Source organism: Perognathus longimembris, chromosome 13 (genome assembly GCF_023159225.1).
Source record: "Perognathus longimembris pacificus isolate PPM17 chromosome 13, ASM2315922v1, whole genome shotgun sequence".
NCBI classification, from domain to species: Eukaryota; Metazoa; Chordata; class Mammalia; order Rodentia; family Heteromyidae; genus Perognathus; species Perognathus longimembris.
The window spans coordinates 56,877,635-56,896,200 of NC_063173.1; the positions used below are offsets into that span (position 1 = coordinate 56,877,635).

Below are 18,566 nucleotides of genomic sequence, written 5' to 3' on the forward strand. Positions count from 1 at the left end.
ACTACCAAAAAGCCAGAAGTGGAGCTGTGGCTAAACTGATAACAGCACTAGCCCAGGCAAAAAGGCCCAGGGACAGCACTTAAGCCCTTCATTCAAGCCCCAGGGTCAGCTTTTTTTTTTTTTTTTTAAGTAAGATATACAGTTACCCCAGAAGAGCCTCTATCACACTTCTTCCCCTTTGTGTCTATGAAAGCATAGATTCAATTTTAAAAGGCACTAAGTGGCAAGTAGAAGCCTTACAAGCTACATTTCCACTTATTCCTGTAGCTTTTCCCCATAAAGTGCAACAAAGCAGAAAGTTGTAAGCAATAGACATAGATGTGGAAGTGCTTCCAAAAGGAATGGAAGTGTGCTTAAGAATTTGAAAACACAGGAGAGGTCACGTCATTTATTACAGCGCCCTGTTTCAGCTCCTCCCAGACAGCCCCAGAGCGGCCATTCCTCTGGATCTGGACGCATGGTGGCAGTGGCAGAAACCAAAGATCCAGGGGCCAGCTGGGCTCTTGAATCTTCTAGTTAAGATGCTATTGCGATTTTTTATCCACAGGTGGTCGCCCAACAACTGCATCCCTCACAGCAGCCTGGGTAGAATTACCAATATGAACAGAAGCCTGCAAAAGTCCATTTATTCAACATATCAGTTGATAATATAACAGAGTACCAAGAAAGCAAGTGCCTGGCAACAAACACTCTAATATCCTCTCCATCATCATCAGCCCACTGCAGTAGGAGGGAAGTGAGATGGAGAGCTGTAGGGGTGCTGTGGTTGCAGCTGACTTCTAGAAGTCAGTGGAACATCTGATCCATAACTGGGGGGGAGCTGGCTTTGCACACAGACCTGATTTTTTTCACAGGAAAAGAAATAAGTCGGTCTCAAAACTACAACAAGGGCTGGGAATGTGGCCTAGTGGCAAGAGTGCTTGCCTCATAAACATGAAGCCCTGGGTTCGATTCCTCAGCACCACATATACAGAAAAAGCCAAAAGTGGTGCTGTGACTTACAGGCTAGAGTGCTAGCCTTGAGCAAAAAGAAGCCAGGGACAGTGCTCAGGCCCTGAGTCCAAGGCCCAGGATTGGCAAAAAAAAAAAAAAAACCTGTAAAACAGAGGATAAAACAGAAAACTTCATTAAGTTTACCATTTTTCTTTCAAGCCCTTGTCGTTCAGGGAAGCAAATAATCAAGAGGATGGAGATGGGGAGACTCATATCAATATTAAATGTAACAGCATTTAATCAGAAATTTCTCATGAGGAAAATATCTAAGCTGGAACCTCTCTTGCATTAAAAGGGTCATTTTTAAGGATGTTAACAAGATATTAGGAACAAACATTAATAGTCCAAATAAAATGTAAAGCTCATCAGGATAAAAATAAACAATGTGGGGCTGGGAATATGGCCTAGTGGCAAGAGAGCTTGCCTCGTATACATGAAGCCCTGGGTTCGATTCTCCAGCACCACATATATAGAAAACAGCCAGAAGTGGCGCTGTGGCTCAAGTGGCAGAGTGCTAGCCTTGAGCAAAAAGAAGCCAGGGACAGTGCTCAGGCCCTGAGTCCAAGCTCCAGGACTGGCCAAATAAATAAACAAACAAACAAACAAACAAACAATGTGAGTTGCTCCTGTCTTCTTACTTTAAAATTCTTCCAAACTGATGGGTCTTTTAAAAAAAATTTTCTGCTGTTGCTCATGTTTATTTTCGAGTAAATTAAAAACAGGAAAAACAGGACTTCATGCAAGCTAAGCATGTGGTCTACCACTAAGCTACACTCCCTGCCCCCAATCTAAGATCTTTTACAATAGAAGCACAAATGTGTCCCAGCCTCCTCAACAAGCACCACTTACCTGCTCTAACACATACTCTGCACCAGAGTCAATAGCTCCGCCCAGCTCACGATATTGACCCGAATATCGGATGTACCCCCAGGTGAGGAGGGCAATTAACAGCAGTCCAACCATAAAGTTGAACAGCTGGGCCACAATCTCCAGACCAATGAAACCAGTGAGGCCTGAGGCTATATACAAAGCCACAATGCCAGTGAACAGCACTGCTGGGGTTCGGAAGGTACTGAAGACGTTCTTGCTACTGTTGTGCTTGCAGAAGTTCTCATAGAGCTCCTTGATTTCCTCCTCCAGCTCCTGCTGATAACGAAAGCTGAAATCCTTCCCGCCCATCTTTTTGGTCTTCTTGAATTGGTCCAAAGCAAGTTGCCTCAATTCACAGTGCTTCTGATCTAAAATGTCTGGAGACAAATAAGGTTTTTCTCCCCCACAAACCTAAAAATAACAAAGACAGGCTATGTTGAGCAATGCCTTCAAGTGTCAAATGAAATAAGTAAAAAGATACAGAAAGGGTTAGAATATTTTAAGATATTAGATGTTAACTAGAGGCAAGCCTGGACTATCACAGCAAGATGATTTCAGACACAGACACACGTGTGTGTGCGCACGCGCACACACACACACACAATTCAAAAATTGCCAAGTCCAATGAAGTCTGAGTTCACTTCCTCTGATAACCATACTTAAAAAACCAGGATAGCATTAATCAAAAAGTCAGGAACATTCTAAGAAAGCCTACTTAGAAATGGTAATCATTAGGAGACTGCAATCATAAGATAAGTTAAAGAGAAGTTCAGGCTTTTGATGCCAGCAGCAATGTTCACATCTACAGACAAATCAGAGAAAAGGCAGATGCCTCATACCTCTTCCATCTTGTTATAATAAATGTCCTTTGCAGAGGCTGCAGCTGCTAAATTGTTAGCTTCAGCCGTAGCCTTAAAAAAAAAAAAAAAGGAAAGTATCAACATTTTTCCACAAATACTCAAGTAAAAACCTTTCCTCAATCTACTTTCCATGCATCCTTTCTTATTAACTTTTTGACATTTATTTTAAAGTTTCAACTGATTACACACCATTTTTCTACCAAAATATTTGTTCTTAAACCTCAGAATCTTTAGCATAAATTAAGCTTCCACACTTAAGGAAAATATAATTTGCTTGCTTTAATTTTAAATGCAGGAAATATATGCAAAGTTTTGGCTGGGGATGTAGCTCAGTGGTAGAGTGCTTATCTAAGATGTGCCAAGCCTTGGGTTCAATACCAAGCATCACAAAAAACAAACAAACAAACAAAACATGACCACCAGTGGCTCATACCTGTAATCCTAGCTACTCAGGGGGCTGAGATCTGAGGATTTCATTTTGAAGTCAGCTTGGGCAGAAAAGCCTGTGGGACTCTTATCTCCAATAAACTACTCAAAAAAGTCAGAAGTGGCACTGTAGCTCAAGTGGTAGAGCACTAGCTTTGAGCACGCAAACATTCAGGGAAAGCAATCAGGCCCCAAGTTCACACCCCAGGACTGGCAAAAAAATTTTTTAATAAGTAAATAAAAGCAGGGACTGAGAATGTGGCTTAGTGGTAGAGTGCTTGCCTAGCATGCATGAGGCCCTGGGTTCAATTCCTCAGTATCACATAAATTAAATAAATTTTAAAAAATAAAAGCAGAGGTGGGAATTATCTCTATTATCTTAATTCCAGGCTCTACTACTTTTGTGAAAATGTTTTGCTACTAAAGAAATCAATATTTTGGCAATAGATACCCTCATGTTCACCAAGTCAGAAAGTATATTTTCATCCAATGAGAAAATAAACAGTTGAAATAAAAAAATAGTTGAGGCTGGGAATATGGCCTAGTGGTAGAGTGCTTGCTTCCCATGCAGGAAACCCTGCATGATTTGAGTCCTTACCACTACATATTCAGAAAAAGCCAGAAGTGGCGCTGTGGCTCAAGTGGTAGACTTGAGCAAAAAGAAGCCAGGGACAGTGCTCAGGCCCTGAGTCCAAGGCCCAGGACTGGCCAAAAAAAAAAAAGACTAGTGACATGTTCTACTAAAGTGAAGTACAGATGACTGGAAGCTACTTGGGTAAATTTCACCTAGGTATAATGAAAGTAGTGTTTTCGAAAGTGTAACTGGAGGGAAGAACAGGCCCAAGAAGAGGCTGCTCTTCTTAAACAGCCCCACTATGAAAGAGTGCTCCACTGCCACAAAATGTGCTAAAATGCAACAGATCTTTGCATAATGGGCAAGGAGAGCAATCTTACTGTCTTCTAAGAGTACTTGGCTTTATCATATCTGGGGTCAACTCAATTAAAAAGATATCAAAGAACTGATTACCTGAAGCATGGATTTAGGGTGAGGCAGATCTTCTCCTTGGTAAATTTTAATATATGCCTTAAAATATAAACATAAAAATCATCATGAGAAATGCCATTCTAAAATACCTTATTCGTACTTGAATTTTTGGAAACAGAGATCATACAACTACATTTTCCAAAGGACCTAGAACAATCGAGAATTAGCAGAAACACAACACACCTTTGAAAAGTGCATGTTAGCGTTTTTAGTTATCTAAAATATTCTCAAGCAGCACAAGTCCCCTAAGGCTAGGACACCCAGCAGATTCCCCATGCACACTGGCCTCACCAAGACCCGTGAGCAAAGGCTGTCCACCTGGGGGTAGGTGTGTCACATCTAGGTGCCATCTCTTACTCACAGCAACTTCCTAACCAACTCCTGTCCACACCATCTTCCTTGAGGACCAATCTTCCTTTAGCCACAGTAATCACTCCTCTAAGAGAGTGCAAAAAAAAACAAAACAGCCATTTGCTTCTTAGGCACATACTGCCACCCAGTGGTCCATGCTTGGAAAGACACTAAGATCTCAAAATGCCTCAAAATATCCCCCAGGAGACTTTGAATATTGACATTCATTTACCCCCTAAATTTTACCAAAAACCAAACAATTGAAAATTAAAACTTATATTTACCTTAAAATACTCCAGCAGTCCCCGGCAGGTGACTTTTGAGCCACTGATCTCCTTTTCCGTTAACTTAGATGGGTTTAATACGTATGGTATAAATACCTGTAACTGCTCTTTGAATTCACCAGCAATATCTGTTTACAGGATGAAGAAGGAAACAAGAAGCCAAACAGCCTTACTCAACCAAGCCAGCATAAAAATCAATCCTCACAGTCTACCCAATTATAACATTTGCTAGTTGAAAGTAGGTGCAGGGAAGATGGTAGTGCTAGACTATGTTTGGTGCTTTCTAGCTCTGACCAGGTTTGCTGACAGATCTCGGTACTGATGTGCCTTTGTCTCCTTCCCTCTTGTCATACAAAGTCATCTCTAGTTAAGAAAAGAATGTGTAGAATATCTTATTCTGGTTTTCATTCTGAAATATTCTATCTATTCCTTCGTCTTTAAAGAATTTTCAATTTTGTTAACTGGGCACTGGTGGCTCATCCCTGTAATTCTAATTATTCAGGAGGCTGAGATCTGGAGGTTGCTGTTAGCCTCAGCAGAAAAGTCTACTAGATTCCATCTCCAAAATAACCAGCAAAAAGTAGGGTTGGAGGTATGGCTCAAGTGGTAAGCAAGAAAAGTGAATGCAAAGCCCTAAGTTCAAACCTCAGGAGCACCACCAAGAAAAAAGAAATTTCAATATTGTGTTTTGAGGGATAGAGTTGGTTTTGTTGGGGAGGGGCTATAGTTTTGACTTGTTTCTTTGTTGTTTTGTGACCAAGTCTCACTATGTAGCCCAGACTGCCCTTGAACTTGTAAGTCTCCTGCCTGTGTACTTTTTAAAGAATGTCATAGGACTTGACAAGACCCTCATATCACAACTAGAAAACATCATTCATTTGCTGCTTTTGGGGGGGGGGAGGGGTGGCGATCCTAGGGCTTGAACTCAGGACATGATCTCTGTCCCCGGAGCCTCTCTGTGCTCAAGGCTAGCACTCTACCACTCAAGCCACAGTGTCACTTCCAGTTTTTTCTGAGTAGTTTATTGGGAATAAGATTCTCATGGACTTTCTTTCCTGGCTGGCTTTGAACTATGATCCTCAGATTTCAGCCTCCTGAGTAGCTAGGATAACAGGCTTGAGCCACTGGGAACTGGCTCACTTTATTTTTATTAATAGTTTAAAGCTAAAAGAAGTAGAGGAGCCTGTTCCCTCATGGTACTTATTTCTTGATGAAGATGAGAAGATGAAGACGATGATGGCGGGTTCCACAAAAGCTTGAGGGAAACACCGCGTAAGAGCTCTTTCCTCAAAGTAAGAAGAAATAGGTCCAACACAGGAGAATTAAAATACCTGGAAGCGGATTTCTGCATCATCTAACATCTTCCTGGAAAAGTTCTTACTCCTGTCCAAGTAAAACTTCATATACTCCCAACAAGCCTACGTGAATGTGAAAAAACTCATAAAATCTTTTTTTTTTTTTTGGGGGGGGGTGCATTTCCAGGACTTGAACTCTGGGCCTGGGCACTGTTCCTAAGCTTTTATGCTCAAGGCTAGTGCTCTACCACTTGAGCCACAGCTCCACTTCTGGCTTTGTTTTGTTTTTTTGTAGTGGAGATAAGAATCTCATGGGGGCTGGGAATGTGGCTTAATGTTAAAAGAGTGTTTGCTTAGCATGCATGAAGCCCTGGTACCACATAAGCTTCAAAAATACTTCATATAGAGAACTAGCAGGACGCAAATACTATATACAGACTGCTATATTAAAGACATTTAGCCTATCTTCTAAAAAAGCTCTATCACAATAATAGCTTTTAAATCTGAATAGACAAAGAAATATCTCATGAGAAGTTCAGTCTCTCATGATATCAAAGAAGACTGTACTCTACAAAACCTTCTGCTTAATTTCTAGCCAACATAAGTAGTCTTGGTCTCCCTGCTGCAGTAAATGGAAAGAGGACAGTAGTCTTTATGTTGATGACATAGTCCTCCTATGTCTTAATAAACTGCTGTCTCAGTTGATCTAAGTACAAGCAGCAGTAGCTCAGCTTCCATGTAACCGTAAAAGTGAGCTCATGGCTAGGAGGTGATTACTTCGGAATAAGTAGTTAGTCTACAAAAATGAAGTAAAATAACATCACAACAATGATTCCTAAAGTATCTGAGGGAACATATGCAAAAATTTCTTCAGGATGTAGTTTATATTAAATTTAAATGTTCTAGGGAAACTGTACTAACATTCATTTATGGATTACTCCAAACCATTCTTGGACTAATATGGTTTTCCAAGTTACATGGGACAAGACTACAGAATCTCAATTAAGCTGCATGTATAGGTAATACTTAAGAAAATATATCTAGAGCATTTTTAACTCTGAGAAATATTTATAGGTCTCTCAACTAAGTCTGGTTCTGAGGATAGTACTTGCCCAAAACAAATCTCATGCAGTTTGCAATTTAGTGCCTAGTCTTCACTCAAACTCCCAATATTATAGTCATATTACTCAGCAACAGGGATATTTTCTGAGAACCATGTCATTAGGCCATTTCCTCAATGTGCATCAGAGTGCACTTATACAAATCTCCTTCATATAACCTACTGCAATCTGCACTATAATCACTTTAAGGAACCAAAATGTCATATGACACATGGCTATATATAAAACCTTTACTGAGTTAGTAAGACTTCTTCACAAAAAATCAAATGTAGTCCTTAAACCAATACATAAGGCATACAGGCTATTAACAATTTATAAGTAAGACAAAAAAGAAAATTCCAGTTTTCTAATTTTTCCATTTAAGAGAGCATTTATATGCTCAGCATAGTGGTACATGCCTATAATCCCAGCACTCAAAACAATGAGGCAGGAGGACAGGGAGCTGGCGGCCAGCATGGACTACTTACTGAGCAAGGCTCTGTCTCAAAAAATAGAAAGAGGCCCAGACCCTGGTGGCTCACACCTGTAATCCTAGCTATTCAGGAGGCTGAAATCTGAGGACTGAAATGTGAAGGACTCTGAAGGACTCTGAAGGACTTCGATGCCAGCCTGGACAGGAAAGTCTGTGACACTCTTATCTCCAATTAACCTCCAAAATTCCAGAAGTGGCGCTGTGGCTCAAGTGGCAGAGCACTATCCTGTGCACAAAAGTTCAGAGACAGCTCCCAAGCCCAAAATAAATAAGTGCTTATAAATATAGGTGTGTATGCATATGTGTCTATCTATCTATAGATGTACACATCTATACATACACAAATATAAAATTTTGGGGTGCTACTGGAATTGTAACTCAGGGCCTCACTGTTGCTCTACTACTTGAGTCATACTCCCTGCCCTGTTAGTTATTTTTCCAATAGTGTTTCCTCACTTCAGCCTGAGACAGACTCAGATCTAGACTATCCTACTTGTGCCTCTCAGTAAAAATGGGTGTGCTACCATGCCTGGCTTATTTGTTGGGATGGAGGGTCTCACTTTTTTCCAGGGTTAATCTAGAACATCAATCCTCCCAAGCAGGTGGGATTACAGTCATAAGCCTATAGTACATAATTTGTTTACATTTATGAATTTATCATGGATATCTTTCTACATAAACACATAAATCCATCTGCCTCATTCCTTTCAATGGCTTTTTTTTAAAGATTGGGTCACAAAATGCTGGCTTTGAACTCAAGATCCTCTTGCTCTGGCCTTCTGGGTGCAGGGATTATAAGTACGCTCCAGCACACCTTGCTAATGACTCCATCTTATCCACTCAAGCAGGATAATTTAGCCAATTCTTCATAAACACACTTGGGCTACTTTCAATTATTCCATATTATAATAACAGTGCCATACCAAAGTACATATCCTTGGGCATATGTTATTATCCAGTTATTTAGACAGGTCCTGAGATAAACTCCTAAAAGCAAAATACTGGATCAAAGAATGTAAATATTTTAAATTCTGAAACTGCAACATTCTAGTGGAAAAAAAAAGACTTATACTAATATATTTATGCCTTTTTGGTTAGTGTAATGCTGCACATATTTTCACTAATATATGCTGACCTTTTTATTTGGTTTGATTGTTTTTTGTGGTATTAGAAACTGGCTCCAGGGCCATAAGAATTCTAGGCAAGCACTCTACCACAGAGCTTTACACCCTAGACCTGTATTTGTTTTTGGATTTGCCTCTTCATGTAAGAAAGGAAGAATTAAACCTTATAAATTTATTTTACAGTTCCATCTTGGATGAAGGAACCAAATAGTACATATATAGTGAAGAGACTAAAGAGTGCAGTCTTGAGATGTTATAGCAAGAAACAGCAAACTCTATATTTAGTAATTAAACCATTCACAATCTGTATATATGTATAGTCAGTTAAACAGTGCCTACCTCCCCAAATGTATATCCATCTGGAGGCTCAGACTGTGACCTTATTTGGAAATAGTCCCTGCAAATGTAATTAGCTGAAGTGAGGTCTTATTGGATTAGAGTGGCCCCACATCCAAAGACCAGGGAGCTAATATGAAGAAGGGAGAAGACAGAGAAGGCAACTACGTGACAATGAAGCAAGATTGAAGTGACAGCCACAGCCAAAAATGCAAAGGCTTGCTAGCAACTACCAGAGCCTAGGAGGAAGGCATGATACTCCCTGCTCAGAGAACCAACTATGGCTTTGGGCTTCTGCCTCGAACTGTGAGGGAATAAATTTCTGTTGTCTTGAGCCACCAATTGATGGTGACAGACCTGAAAAAAAAACTATTTCCTAAAAGGAAAAAAAAAAAAAAAGAACTAAATTTCAAAACAGAATACCCTGAAACCAATATTTAAAAATAAGGGAATTGCCATTTTTATAGATTTTTACCTGATAACCTGAGACCATGAGGCAAGAACATGAAAAAAATCACTCTAATCCATTCTCTCCTAAACAGCACCATTTAAAAATTCTACTGGACAAGTCAATTTAGGTTTGGTAAAGTATGGCTAACAATGGAGCACTGTTGACATCAAAGAATATATTACCTACTCATATCACATGCAAATCCATTCAACTTTCACTCTTAGGAAAAGCTGAAAATTCCCTCACAATTCCTGTTTAGGTAAGAGTAATTCTAGTTCTACCATTAGTCAAAGCAGGTTCTCTCCCAAAACCAGGCCTCAGTCTTGTATTTTTCAATCACCATATAACAAGCCGCAAGTATCCTCAAGAAAGCTGTCAAGCCCTTAAGGATATACAAACAGCATATAGAAGGTTAACTCACTCAAACTCAATTTGTTTGGCAATACTAAGTTCAGCAAGAATATAAATCTTAAATTGGATAAGCAATTTTCTTGAATCAACTGAATCAAAATGAAATGATGCACTTCATATTTAATGAGGCTATGGAAAGCTTTCACTTCAAACAGCAAGATCCCCAGGTAATAGAATAGTACACATCTTCTAAAAGACTTCCTCCGAACAACAAAGGAACACTTCAGCAGTGTGGCTTTAGGGCACCACAATCTCCTTACTTTTAACTGAGCACTTTTGAGTGGGTTACTTAACCTTCCTCATTTTCCTCAGTTTCCTCATCTATAAGATAAAGGAAATGATATCAACTTCAAGGAGATCACTACGAGTCTAGGTATGAAAGCAGCCTGCACAACACTGGGAACTCAGTTGGGCCTACCCAACTGGCAGCTATTTACTATCTCCATTCTACAGGGAACCTGAGAAACTCAGATAAGCTTATATACAAAGTGCTCAGCCTAACACACATACCCAGGACCAGCCATTTATGACAAGAATGAGGAACTAAAGTAAGACATGGAACCTAAGAGTCCCAGCTGATTGATCCCTCCAAATTAAACCAATGTCCTCAGCAACTTCCTGACATTAACACATTACCCAGTATCAGATTTGCTACAATCACAAGTAAGGCGGAAACAAGAGCTAGTCCACACCTCATGGTACCTTTCCTTACAAAGCTAATTTTATTTGATAAATAGTAGCTATCTTAGGTTTGCTCTTCCTGTATTTAGCAGTTTTATTCTCATAAACCAGTAATTATAGAATGCCTCTCAGAAAGATCACGGTGACTGTTACACATTTTTAGATGGAGAAATAGGTAAGCTAGTTGGTCACAGCAAGTCAAAGAAAAATCTAAACAAGAAACTAAATTATTATTCTAACAGAACACACAATTTCTCTTAAGCATTCATTTGATTCACAATTGATATTTACTGGTCATTATTTAATTTCAAAGATCAACCACATATAGGGTAACAACATATGTAACACACCTTTCAATTTCCCATTAAACTCAGGGCTTGTGGCCACCTGGAGTCCTGGATGTGGTAAGAGAAAACAAGTGACCTCGGAGAAACATGAGTGGATATGCTTTCGAACATTCTGAATTTCTTCGTGTTGCTGTTCCTTCACCTGCCAATAAAGACCAATAGTTTACCAACCAAACACTATTTGGTTTTCTTCACCAGAAGCCACTAGTATGAGGACAGAGGAATAATTTCCCAACTCTGATGGGTCACAATGACCAATAAGAAAACTCAAAACCTCAAGAAGCAATGAAAGCATGGTTTGACTATCCATGTTTGCCTTCCATAGCTAAAATGAACAGGTACTAAAGAATTTGTTCAAAATGAATATTGCACAATGTTTAAGAACAAGAGGAGGTTTGTGGGCCAGAAGAAAAATCTACCCAATGAAGAGTGACTAACAAAGGACTCTTGTGCTAGGCCACATAAACGGGCCTAGCCTGTTTATATTCATGCCAAAGAAAGCAAGTAAGAATACTGAATAGGAACAGGACTAAAGTTCTGAATGTAACTTTTATTTTTTTGGCCAGTCCTGGGGCTTGGACTCAGGGCCTGAGCACTGTCCCTGGCATTTTTTTTTCTTGCTCAAGGCTAGCACTCTGCCACTTGAGCCACAGCGCTACTTCTGGCCATTTTCTGTATATGTGGTGCTGGGGAATTGAACCCAGGGCTTCATGTATACGAGGCAAGCACTCTTGCCACTAAGCTATATCCCCAGCCCTGAATATAACTTTTCTAAAGGCACACATAGAACCTGGCTTAAAAATGTGAAATGAAATCCATAGCCAAAGGCAAATGAGGAACTTCCACTACTTTTAGAAAATTCCTCAGGGATTATTTTCCCACTTACCTGTAAACGTTTCTCCAAAAATGCCATTCCTCCTTGTAGTCCGTAGCTATATTCATAAGGGAAACTCCAGTCTCGAATGAGAAACATCAGTGTCTATTTCAGCAAAGGGTAGGACATGTTATAATACAGCATAAACACACTGAAAGGCTATCATTGAAATACTTCTTTGCATAATGCCAATTTCTTCTGCTGAAGGATTTGCCTATTCCAACGTATCTTGGAAACTTTGTAAAAACTTTATGGACATAAAAGTCAAACGTGAGATCAACAAGCCTACCTCCTACTTTCATTCCCACAAGTTAAAAGGAATAGAAGAGACTGTTGAGAAAACAAATTCAAGAGGATGGGTGAGGTTGGGAGAGGTGGGGCAGGACAATTGAAGGGGTGACACTGATGATGGTGCATCATACTCATAAACTGGCATGCTGAATTAGAAATCCCTATATATAACTAAAATTTAAAAGTATATTAAATACCGGGTTCTACCCTAAAAACAAGCAGGAGGAATGTAGACAAGGACACCAGAAAAAACATGACACTGCCAAACCCTAAGAAAGCAAAGGAGATAGTCAGGCTAGGAGCATGCCTCTGCGTCCCGGAGTAGGAAAATAAAAGCGAAGACAGGGGATAATGCTCATTGGCTGGGAGAATGGCTGAGCTGACAGAGTAATTGCCTAGCAAGCTCAAGGCTATGAGTTCAAACAACAGTATCATACACACCCACACACACATATCACCACCCCCACACGTGTGTATGTGCGTGTGCGTGCGTGTCTGTGTGGGTGTGTTATGGCACCTCTAGTTTTACTGAAATTGCTCTGCTTTTCATCTTCAAGAAATAAGCATGGGGGCTGGGAATATGGCTTAGTGGTAGAATGCTTGCCTAGCAGTAGCGCTGTGGCTCAAGTGGCAGAGTGCTAGCCTTGAGCAAAATGAAACCAGGGACAGTGCACACACAGGCCTTGAGTCCAAGCCCCAGGACTGGCAAAAAAAAAAAAAGAAGAAGAAGAAAGAAAAAGAAAAAGCCAGAAATACACTGTGGCTCAAGTGGTAGAGTGCTAGCCTTGAGCAAAAAGAAGCTCAGGGACAGTGCTCAGGCCCTGAGTTCAAGTCCCAGGACTGGCAAAAACAAACAAACAAACTGATGCTGTAGTCAAAAGGAAGCTATGGAGCTAGATAAACAGAAAAGAGTAGCTATATAGCTCAGACTTGCCTAGTATGTTTGAAGCCTAGGCTTGATTTCTAGTTCTGCATAAAGAAAAGAAGGGAGAAAAAACAGTAAGAGCTGGGAATGACAACACAAAGCTGTAATCCTCAAGGTCAGCAAGTTCCAGGCCACTTATTGTGGGTAATATAATAAGATCTTGTCTGTTTTGGTTGTTTTTTTTTTTAATTCTAAGTTATTATTCCTTTGAAGCACTCCATCATAGATACTATTTTGTTTGTTTGTTTGTGGTACTGAGGAATTGAACCCAGGGCCTCATGTAAGCTAGGCAAGCACTCTGCCACTAAACCACATTCCTAGCCCAAGATCCTGTCTTTAAAAAAAAAAAAATCACGGGTCACTGACTGGTGGCTCACACCTATAATCCCAGCTACTTGGGAAGCTAAGGCTAAGATCTGAGGATCAAGGTTTGAAGCCACCCCAGTAAAAAGTTCTGTAAGATTCTTCCCTCCAATTAACCACGAACAAACAAGAAAAAAAAAAACAAAAAAAAAACAGAAGCAGATCTTTGGTGGAAGTAAAATGGTGGGTCAAGTGGAAGTGGTAGAGTAGAGCACTAGTCTTGAGCCAAAAAAAAAAAGCTAAGGGACAGCACTCAGACTTGAGGTCAACCACTGTTACATACACACACACACACATACACACACACACACACACACACACACACACACACAATCCTAGACATGGTGGTACAAATACACACCCAGTAATCCCAATCAATTACTTAAGAGTTAAGGGTAAGAAGGTTGAGTTTGAAGCCACCCAGGTAAAGTTCACTGGAACTTAATGCAAATTCAAAACAGTCTGCTGGGCTGGTACCAGTGCCTCATACCTGTAATCATAGCTACTCAAGAAGCTGAGACCTGGAGGACTTCAGTTCAAAGCCATCCCAGGCAGAAAAACCCAGGAGATGCCACCTCCAGTTAACTAGCAATAAAAGCCAGGCTAGAGGTGTGGCTCAAGTGGTCGTGCCAGCCATGAGCAAGAAAGCCAAGCAACAATATGGACAGCATTAAGCATGGACTATGGCAAAGCCTCAGAAGAAGAACTAGGAGGTACATCTAGCTCAAATGGCCAAGCACTTGCCTAGCATATGTGAGGCTTCAGGTTCAACCTTTAACGTGATAAAATTATCAAACGATAAAAACACAGGCATAGAGCCTGGTGTCAGTGGTTACTTAGGAGGCTGAGATCTTTGTTGCTGTTTTTCAGTTTTCTTTTTGTCTTGTTTGTATGTCTTTGGGAGGGTAAGGACAGGCATAGAAATGGAGGGACACAGGGTGAACAAAAGCAGTAGTAGTGCTAACTAGACCCTGTGTTGAAAATGAACTATACAACTAGTAGATGGGGATGAAAGGGGAAAACTTTGAGTGAGGGAAGGGATGATACTGTCCAAAAAGAAATGTACTCTCTACCTTACTTATGTAACTGCAACCTCTCTGTACATCACCTTTATAATAACAGTAAAAAAAAAATTTTTTTAAGTGGTGATTCATACCTGTAATCCTAGTTTCTCAAAAGACTGAGACCTGAGAAGCATGGTTCAAATTCAGCCTGTGCAGGAAAGTCCATGAGACTCATCTTCAATTAGCCACCAAAACACCAGAAGTGGACCTTAAGTGATATAGTCCTAGCCTTGAGCTAGGAAGCTCAGGGACAGCACCCAGGACCCTGCAGGACCCAGGACAGACAGACAGACAGACAGACAGACAGACAGACACACACACACACACAGAGTATAAACACATATATATGTGTGTGTCTCTGAGTGTGTGTATATAAAATATATTACACACACATATAAATACAACATCTTGGCCAGACATAACGGTGCATGCCTGTAATTCCATTGCTCAGGGCAGGAGGAGTTTAAAGCCAACCTGGGCTCCACAGTGAGATTCTGTCTTAAAAAGAATAAAGAACACCTAACTTCTGGGTGCTGATGGCTCAACCCTATAATCCTACTCGGGAGGCTGAGATCTAAGGATCACAGTTTAAAGCCAAGCCTGGACAGGACAGTCCATGAGATTCATCTCCAATTAACCATCAAAAAGCTAGAAGTTCAGCTGTGGTTTTCACACACACACACACACACACACACACACACAAACACCTCAGGGACAGCACCCAAGCCCTGAGTCTAAGCCCCAGGAACAGCACAAGAAAATAAAAACATTTAACTATCAAGCCCATATAAAAACAGGCAGCAGAACCCAATTGGACCATATATAATGAAGTATACCAACATAATCTCCAAGCTATGGAAACAAAAGGTTCTTATTATGTACTGTACATAGTTTTTTAATTTAATTCTTTTTTAGTTTTAGGTTTTATTCTTTCAGCTCTCTTAATTTTCTGTTCCTTATGTCTTACATATAAGATTATCCAACCAGGGGAAGGGAATGGGAATCACAGAAACAGCAGGTCAAAGGATGAACTAATACAAAACTGATACTCACTAAACAATAGGCTGGATATCAACCTTACAATTTGCGGGGAGAGTAGTAGGGAGGGGTTAGCAGGAGAAAATGAAGGATGGGATAACACTGCTTAAAAACAAATGTAATCATGTATCTTACTTATGTTACTGTAACCCCTTGCTCGTCATCTTTTCAAAAAAATAAAATAAAAAAATAGGCAGCAGTCCAGATTTGTCCTGTGAGGTGTGGTCTGATGATCTGTGAACCAAAACCAAGACATGCATTACATTCATAGTTAACATATTACCTGGAAGGGTTTTTGGAAAATTTCATTCATTGCCAGACGACCATATTCTGTAAAGAGCTATAAAAAAACAAGAATTATGGTTTTAAGGTGAATTTACTCAATATAGTTTTGTGCTATTCTTAGCAAAATACTCATTTAGCAGACTGGAGATTGATACTGAAACCACAGTTCTATAGTTTAAAAAACCCATAGGAGCTTAAACTGTCTTGAACCTTAAAATGGTCCTGATTATTTCTCTATTTTCCTCATCTCAATACTCACAGCATCCTAAATGTCCTGACCTCAGCCCTTGCGCCCACCCCGCTCCGCCCCCCTGCTCAAGACAGCACAGTGGCTCTGTAACAAAAACACGGCCGCTGAAGCACGGCACTCTTCTGCTCACAACACTGCACCCTCATTCGGTCCCCAGCCACCATAGGCCGCAGTGCCTCAAACAAGGGGACATGTGGTTGCCTAAGGGCCTTTGTTCTGGCTTCTCCTTCTGCCTACAGTGTTCTTCCCACAAACAGCCTTGGAAACAGCTCTCTCGTTTTCTCACATCTTTATTCAAATGGTTCCTTCTCAATGAAGCCACCCATGACCATCTACCTAAAAGGATTACAATTTCCTAGACAGTATTTTTCTATTTTTTGTGCATATTTTGGCTGGCTGGTGTGTGTGTGTGTGTGTGTGTGGGTGGGTGGGTGGGTGTGTGTGTTTTGTGCCAGTCCTAGAGCTTGGACTCAGGGCCTGAGCACTGTCCCTGGCTTCTTTTTGCTCAAACCTAGCACTCTACTACTTGAGCCACAGTGCCACTGTTTATGTGGTACTGAGGAATCAAACCTAGGGCTTCGTGTATGCAAGGCAAGCACTCTTGCCACTAGGCCACATTCCTAGCCCCCCTTCATTATTTTAAAGTATTATTAGCATCAATTAATTGTACAAGGGGGATTCATTTTGATATGTCCATTTAAGCACACATGTAACCACCTCAACCCTGTCACCTGTCATCACCTCCTGATATACTCCCAACTTTACTTGTCTAAACTAGTGTCCATCTTCTCTATGAGCATCTAAGTTCCACAGGACAAGAATATTTATTTGCCTTTTTATTCACTCTGTTTTTCTAGAAACAAAACAAAACAAAAAAGAAACACTGGACCCACAATATTTACCCACAAAACAAAACAAAAAAGCACTGGGCCCACAATATTTATTTATTCAAATGCCTGAATGGATTCAGTAAGATTATAATGTACATGTATATTCACCTTTTTCTCACTAAAAGTGAAAAAAAAAAAAAGCTTAAATGTTACACATTCAAAGGGCCAGCGCTGGTGACTCCTAGTAGCTCCTAGCTACTCAGGAGACTGAGATCTGAGGATCACAGTTCAAGCCAGCCTGGGCAGAACAGTCCATGAGACTCTTATCTCCAATTAACTACCAGAATACCAGAAGTGGTCCTGTGGCTCAAAGTGGTAGAGCACTAGCCTTGAATGCTCGAGACACTTGCTCAAGGGAAGAGCTCAGGGACAGCATCCAGGCTAAGAGTTCAAGCCCCACGAAGGACAAAAGCAAACAAACCAACACACTCAATGACAAAGCAGAAAGAAGCCATAAATGCTATGAAAAGAAAATAAACAGGCAAAAAGTGTCAAGAAACAGGGTATGCTAATACTAGGTATGCTAATATATACCTGTAATCCCAGCATTCAGGAGGCTAGAGCAGTAAGGTGACAGAAGCCAGTCTAGACTAAAGTGATATACTGCCTCAAAGAGAGAGAGGAAGAGAGACAAGAGACAGAAAGACGGAGAAAGAGAGAAAGACAGAGGCAGAGGCAGAGAGAAGGGGGAATAGAACAGAACAGAACAGAACAAAACAGAACATTCTCTCAGCAGAATCCCTAAAAGAAGTCTGGGAAATAATAAATGTACAGTACTCTGCCTCACAGGTGTGAGAGTGGGGTTAACAACCAAAAGAAATGTTTGGGGGCTGGGGATATAGCCTAGTGGCAAGAGTGCCTGCCTCGGATACACGAGGCCCTAGGTTCGATTCCCCAGCACCACATATATAGAAAACGGCCAGAAGTGGCACTGTGGCTCAAGTGGCAGAGTGCTAGCCTTGAGCGGGAAGAAGCCAGGGACAGTGCTCAGGCCCTGAGTCCAAGGCCCAGGACTGGCAAAAAAAAAAAAAAAAAAAGAAGAAATGTTTGTGACTCTCTGGGAAGACAATCTACAACCCCAGATTCCTAACCTCTCAGCTCTATTCTCTTCCTGTACCCACAGAAATGTTAAGTGTAGTGTCTAGAAAGGATAAAGAAAAACAAAAATCTAAAGCTGGGTACCTAAAGCTGGGTACCAGTGGCTTGGATCTGCAGTGTGAGCTACTTGAGAGGCTGAGATAGGAAAAGATTGAGGTTGTAAGCCAATCCAGTCAGAAAAGCTTAAAAGATTCCATCTCCACAGAGGGAAGCTAGACACAATGACATACACCTGTCCTTTCATCTCAGCAATAAAAAGTAGACAAGTGAGACTCTAACTCAAACATCAACAGTAAGCTTGGCACTGGTGGTTCATGTCTACAATCCTAACTACTTGGGGCTGAGGATCTCAATTCTAACTAACAGTTCTAACAGTTCCATAACTAGCAAAAAAGCCAGAAGTGCTAGGCGCTGGTGGCTT

General features: G+C 40.7%; 1 protein-coding gene across 1 annotated transcript in view; it reads right to left on the bottom strand.

The window, feature by feature from the left end:
• Positions 1-357: 357 nt before the first annotated feature.
• Positions 358-18,566, bottom strand: part of Atl3 (atlastin GTPase 3) — a 49,008-nt gene continuing 30,799 nt past the window's right edge. The window contains exons 6-13 of the mRNA XM_048360789.1: positions 15,906-15,962; positions 11,954-12,046; positions 11,071-11,209; positions 4,830-4,957; positions 4,177-4,233; positions 2,703-2,774; positions 1,843-2,274; positions 358-611 (exon numbers count right to left, since the gene is read on the bottom strand). Coding sequence (XP_048216746.1) covers positions 525-611; positions 1,843-2,274; positions 2,703-2,774; positions 4,177-4,233; positions 4,830-4,957; positions 11,071-11,209; positions 11,954-12,046; positions 15,906-15,962 — 1,065 coding nt within the window. The 3' untranslated portion in view covers positions 358-524. The remainder of the gene's footprint in view (positions 612-1,842; positions 2,275-2,702; positions 2,775-4,176; positions 4,234-4,829; positions 4,958-11,070; positions 11,210-11,953; positions 12,047-15,905; positions 15,963-18,566) is intronic.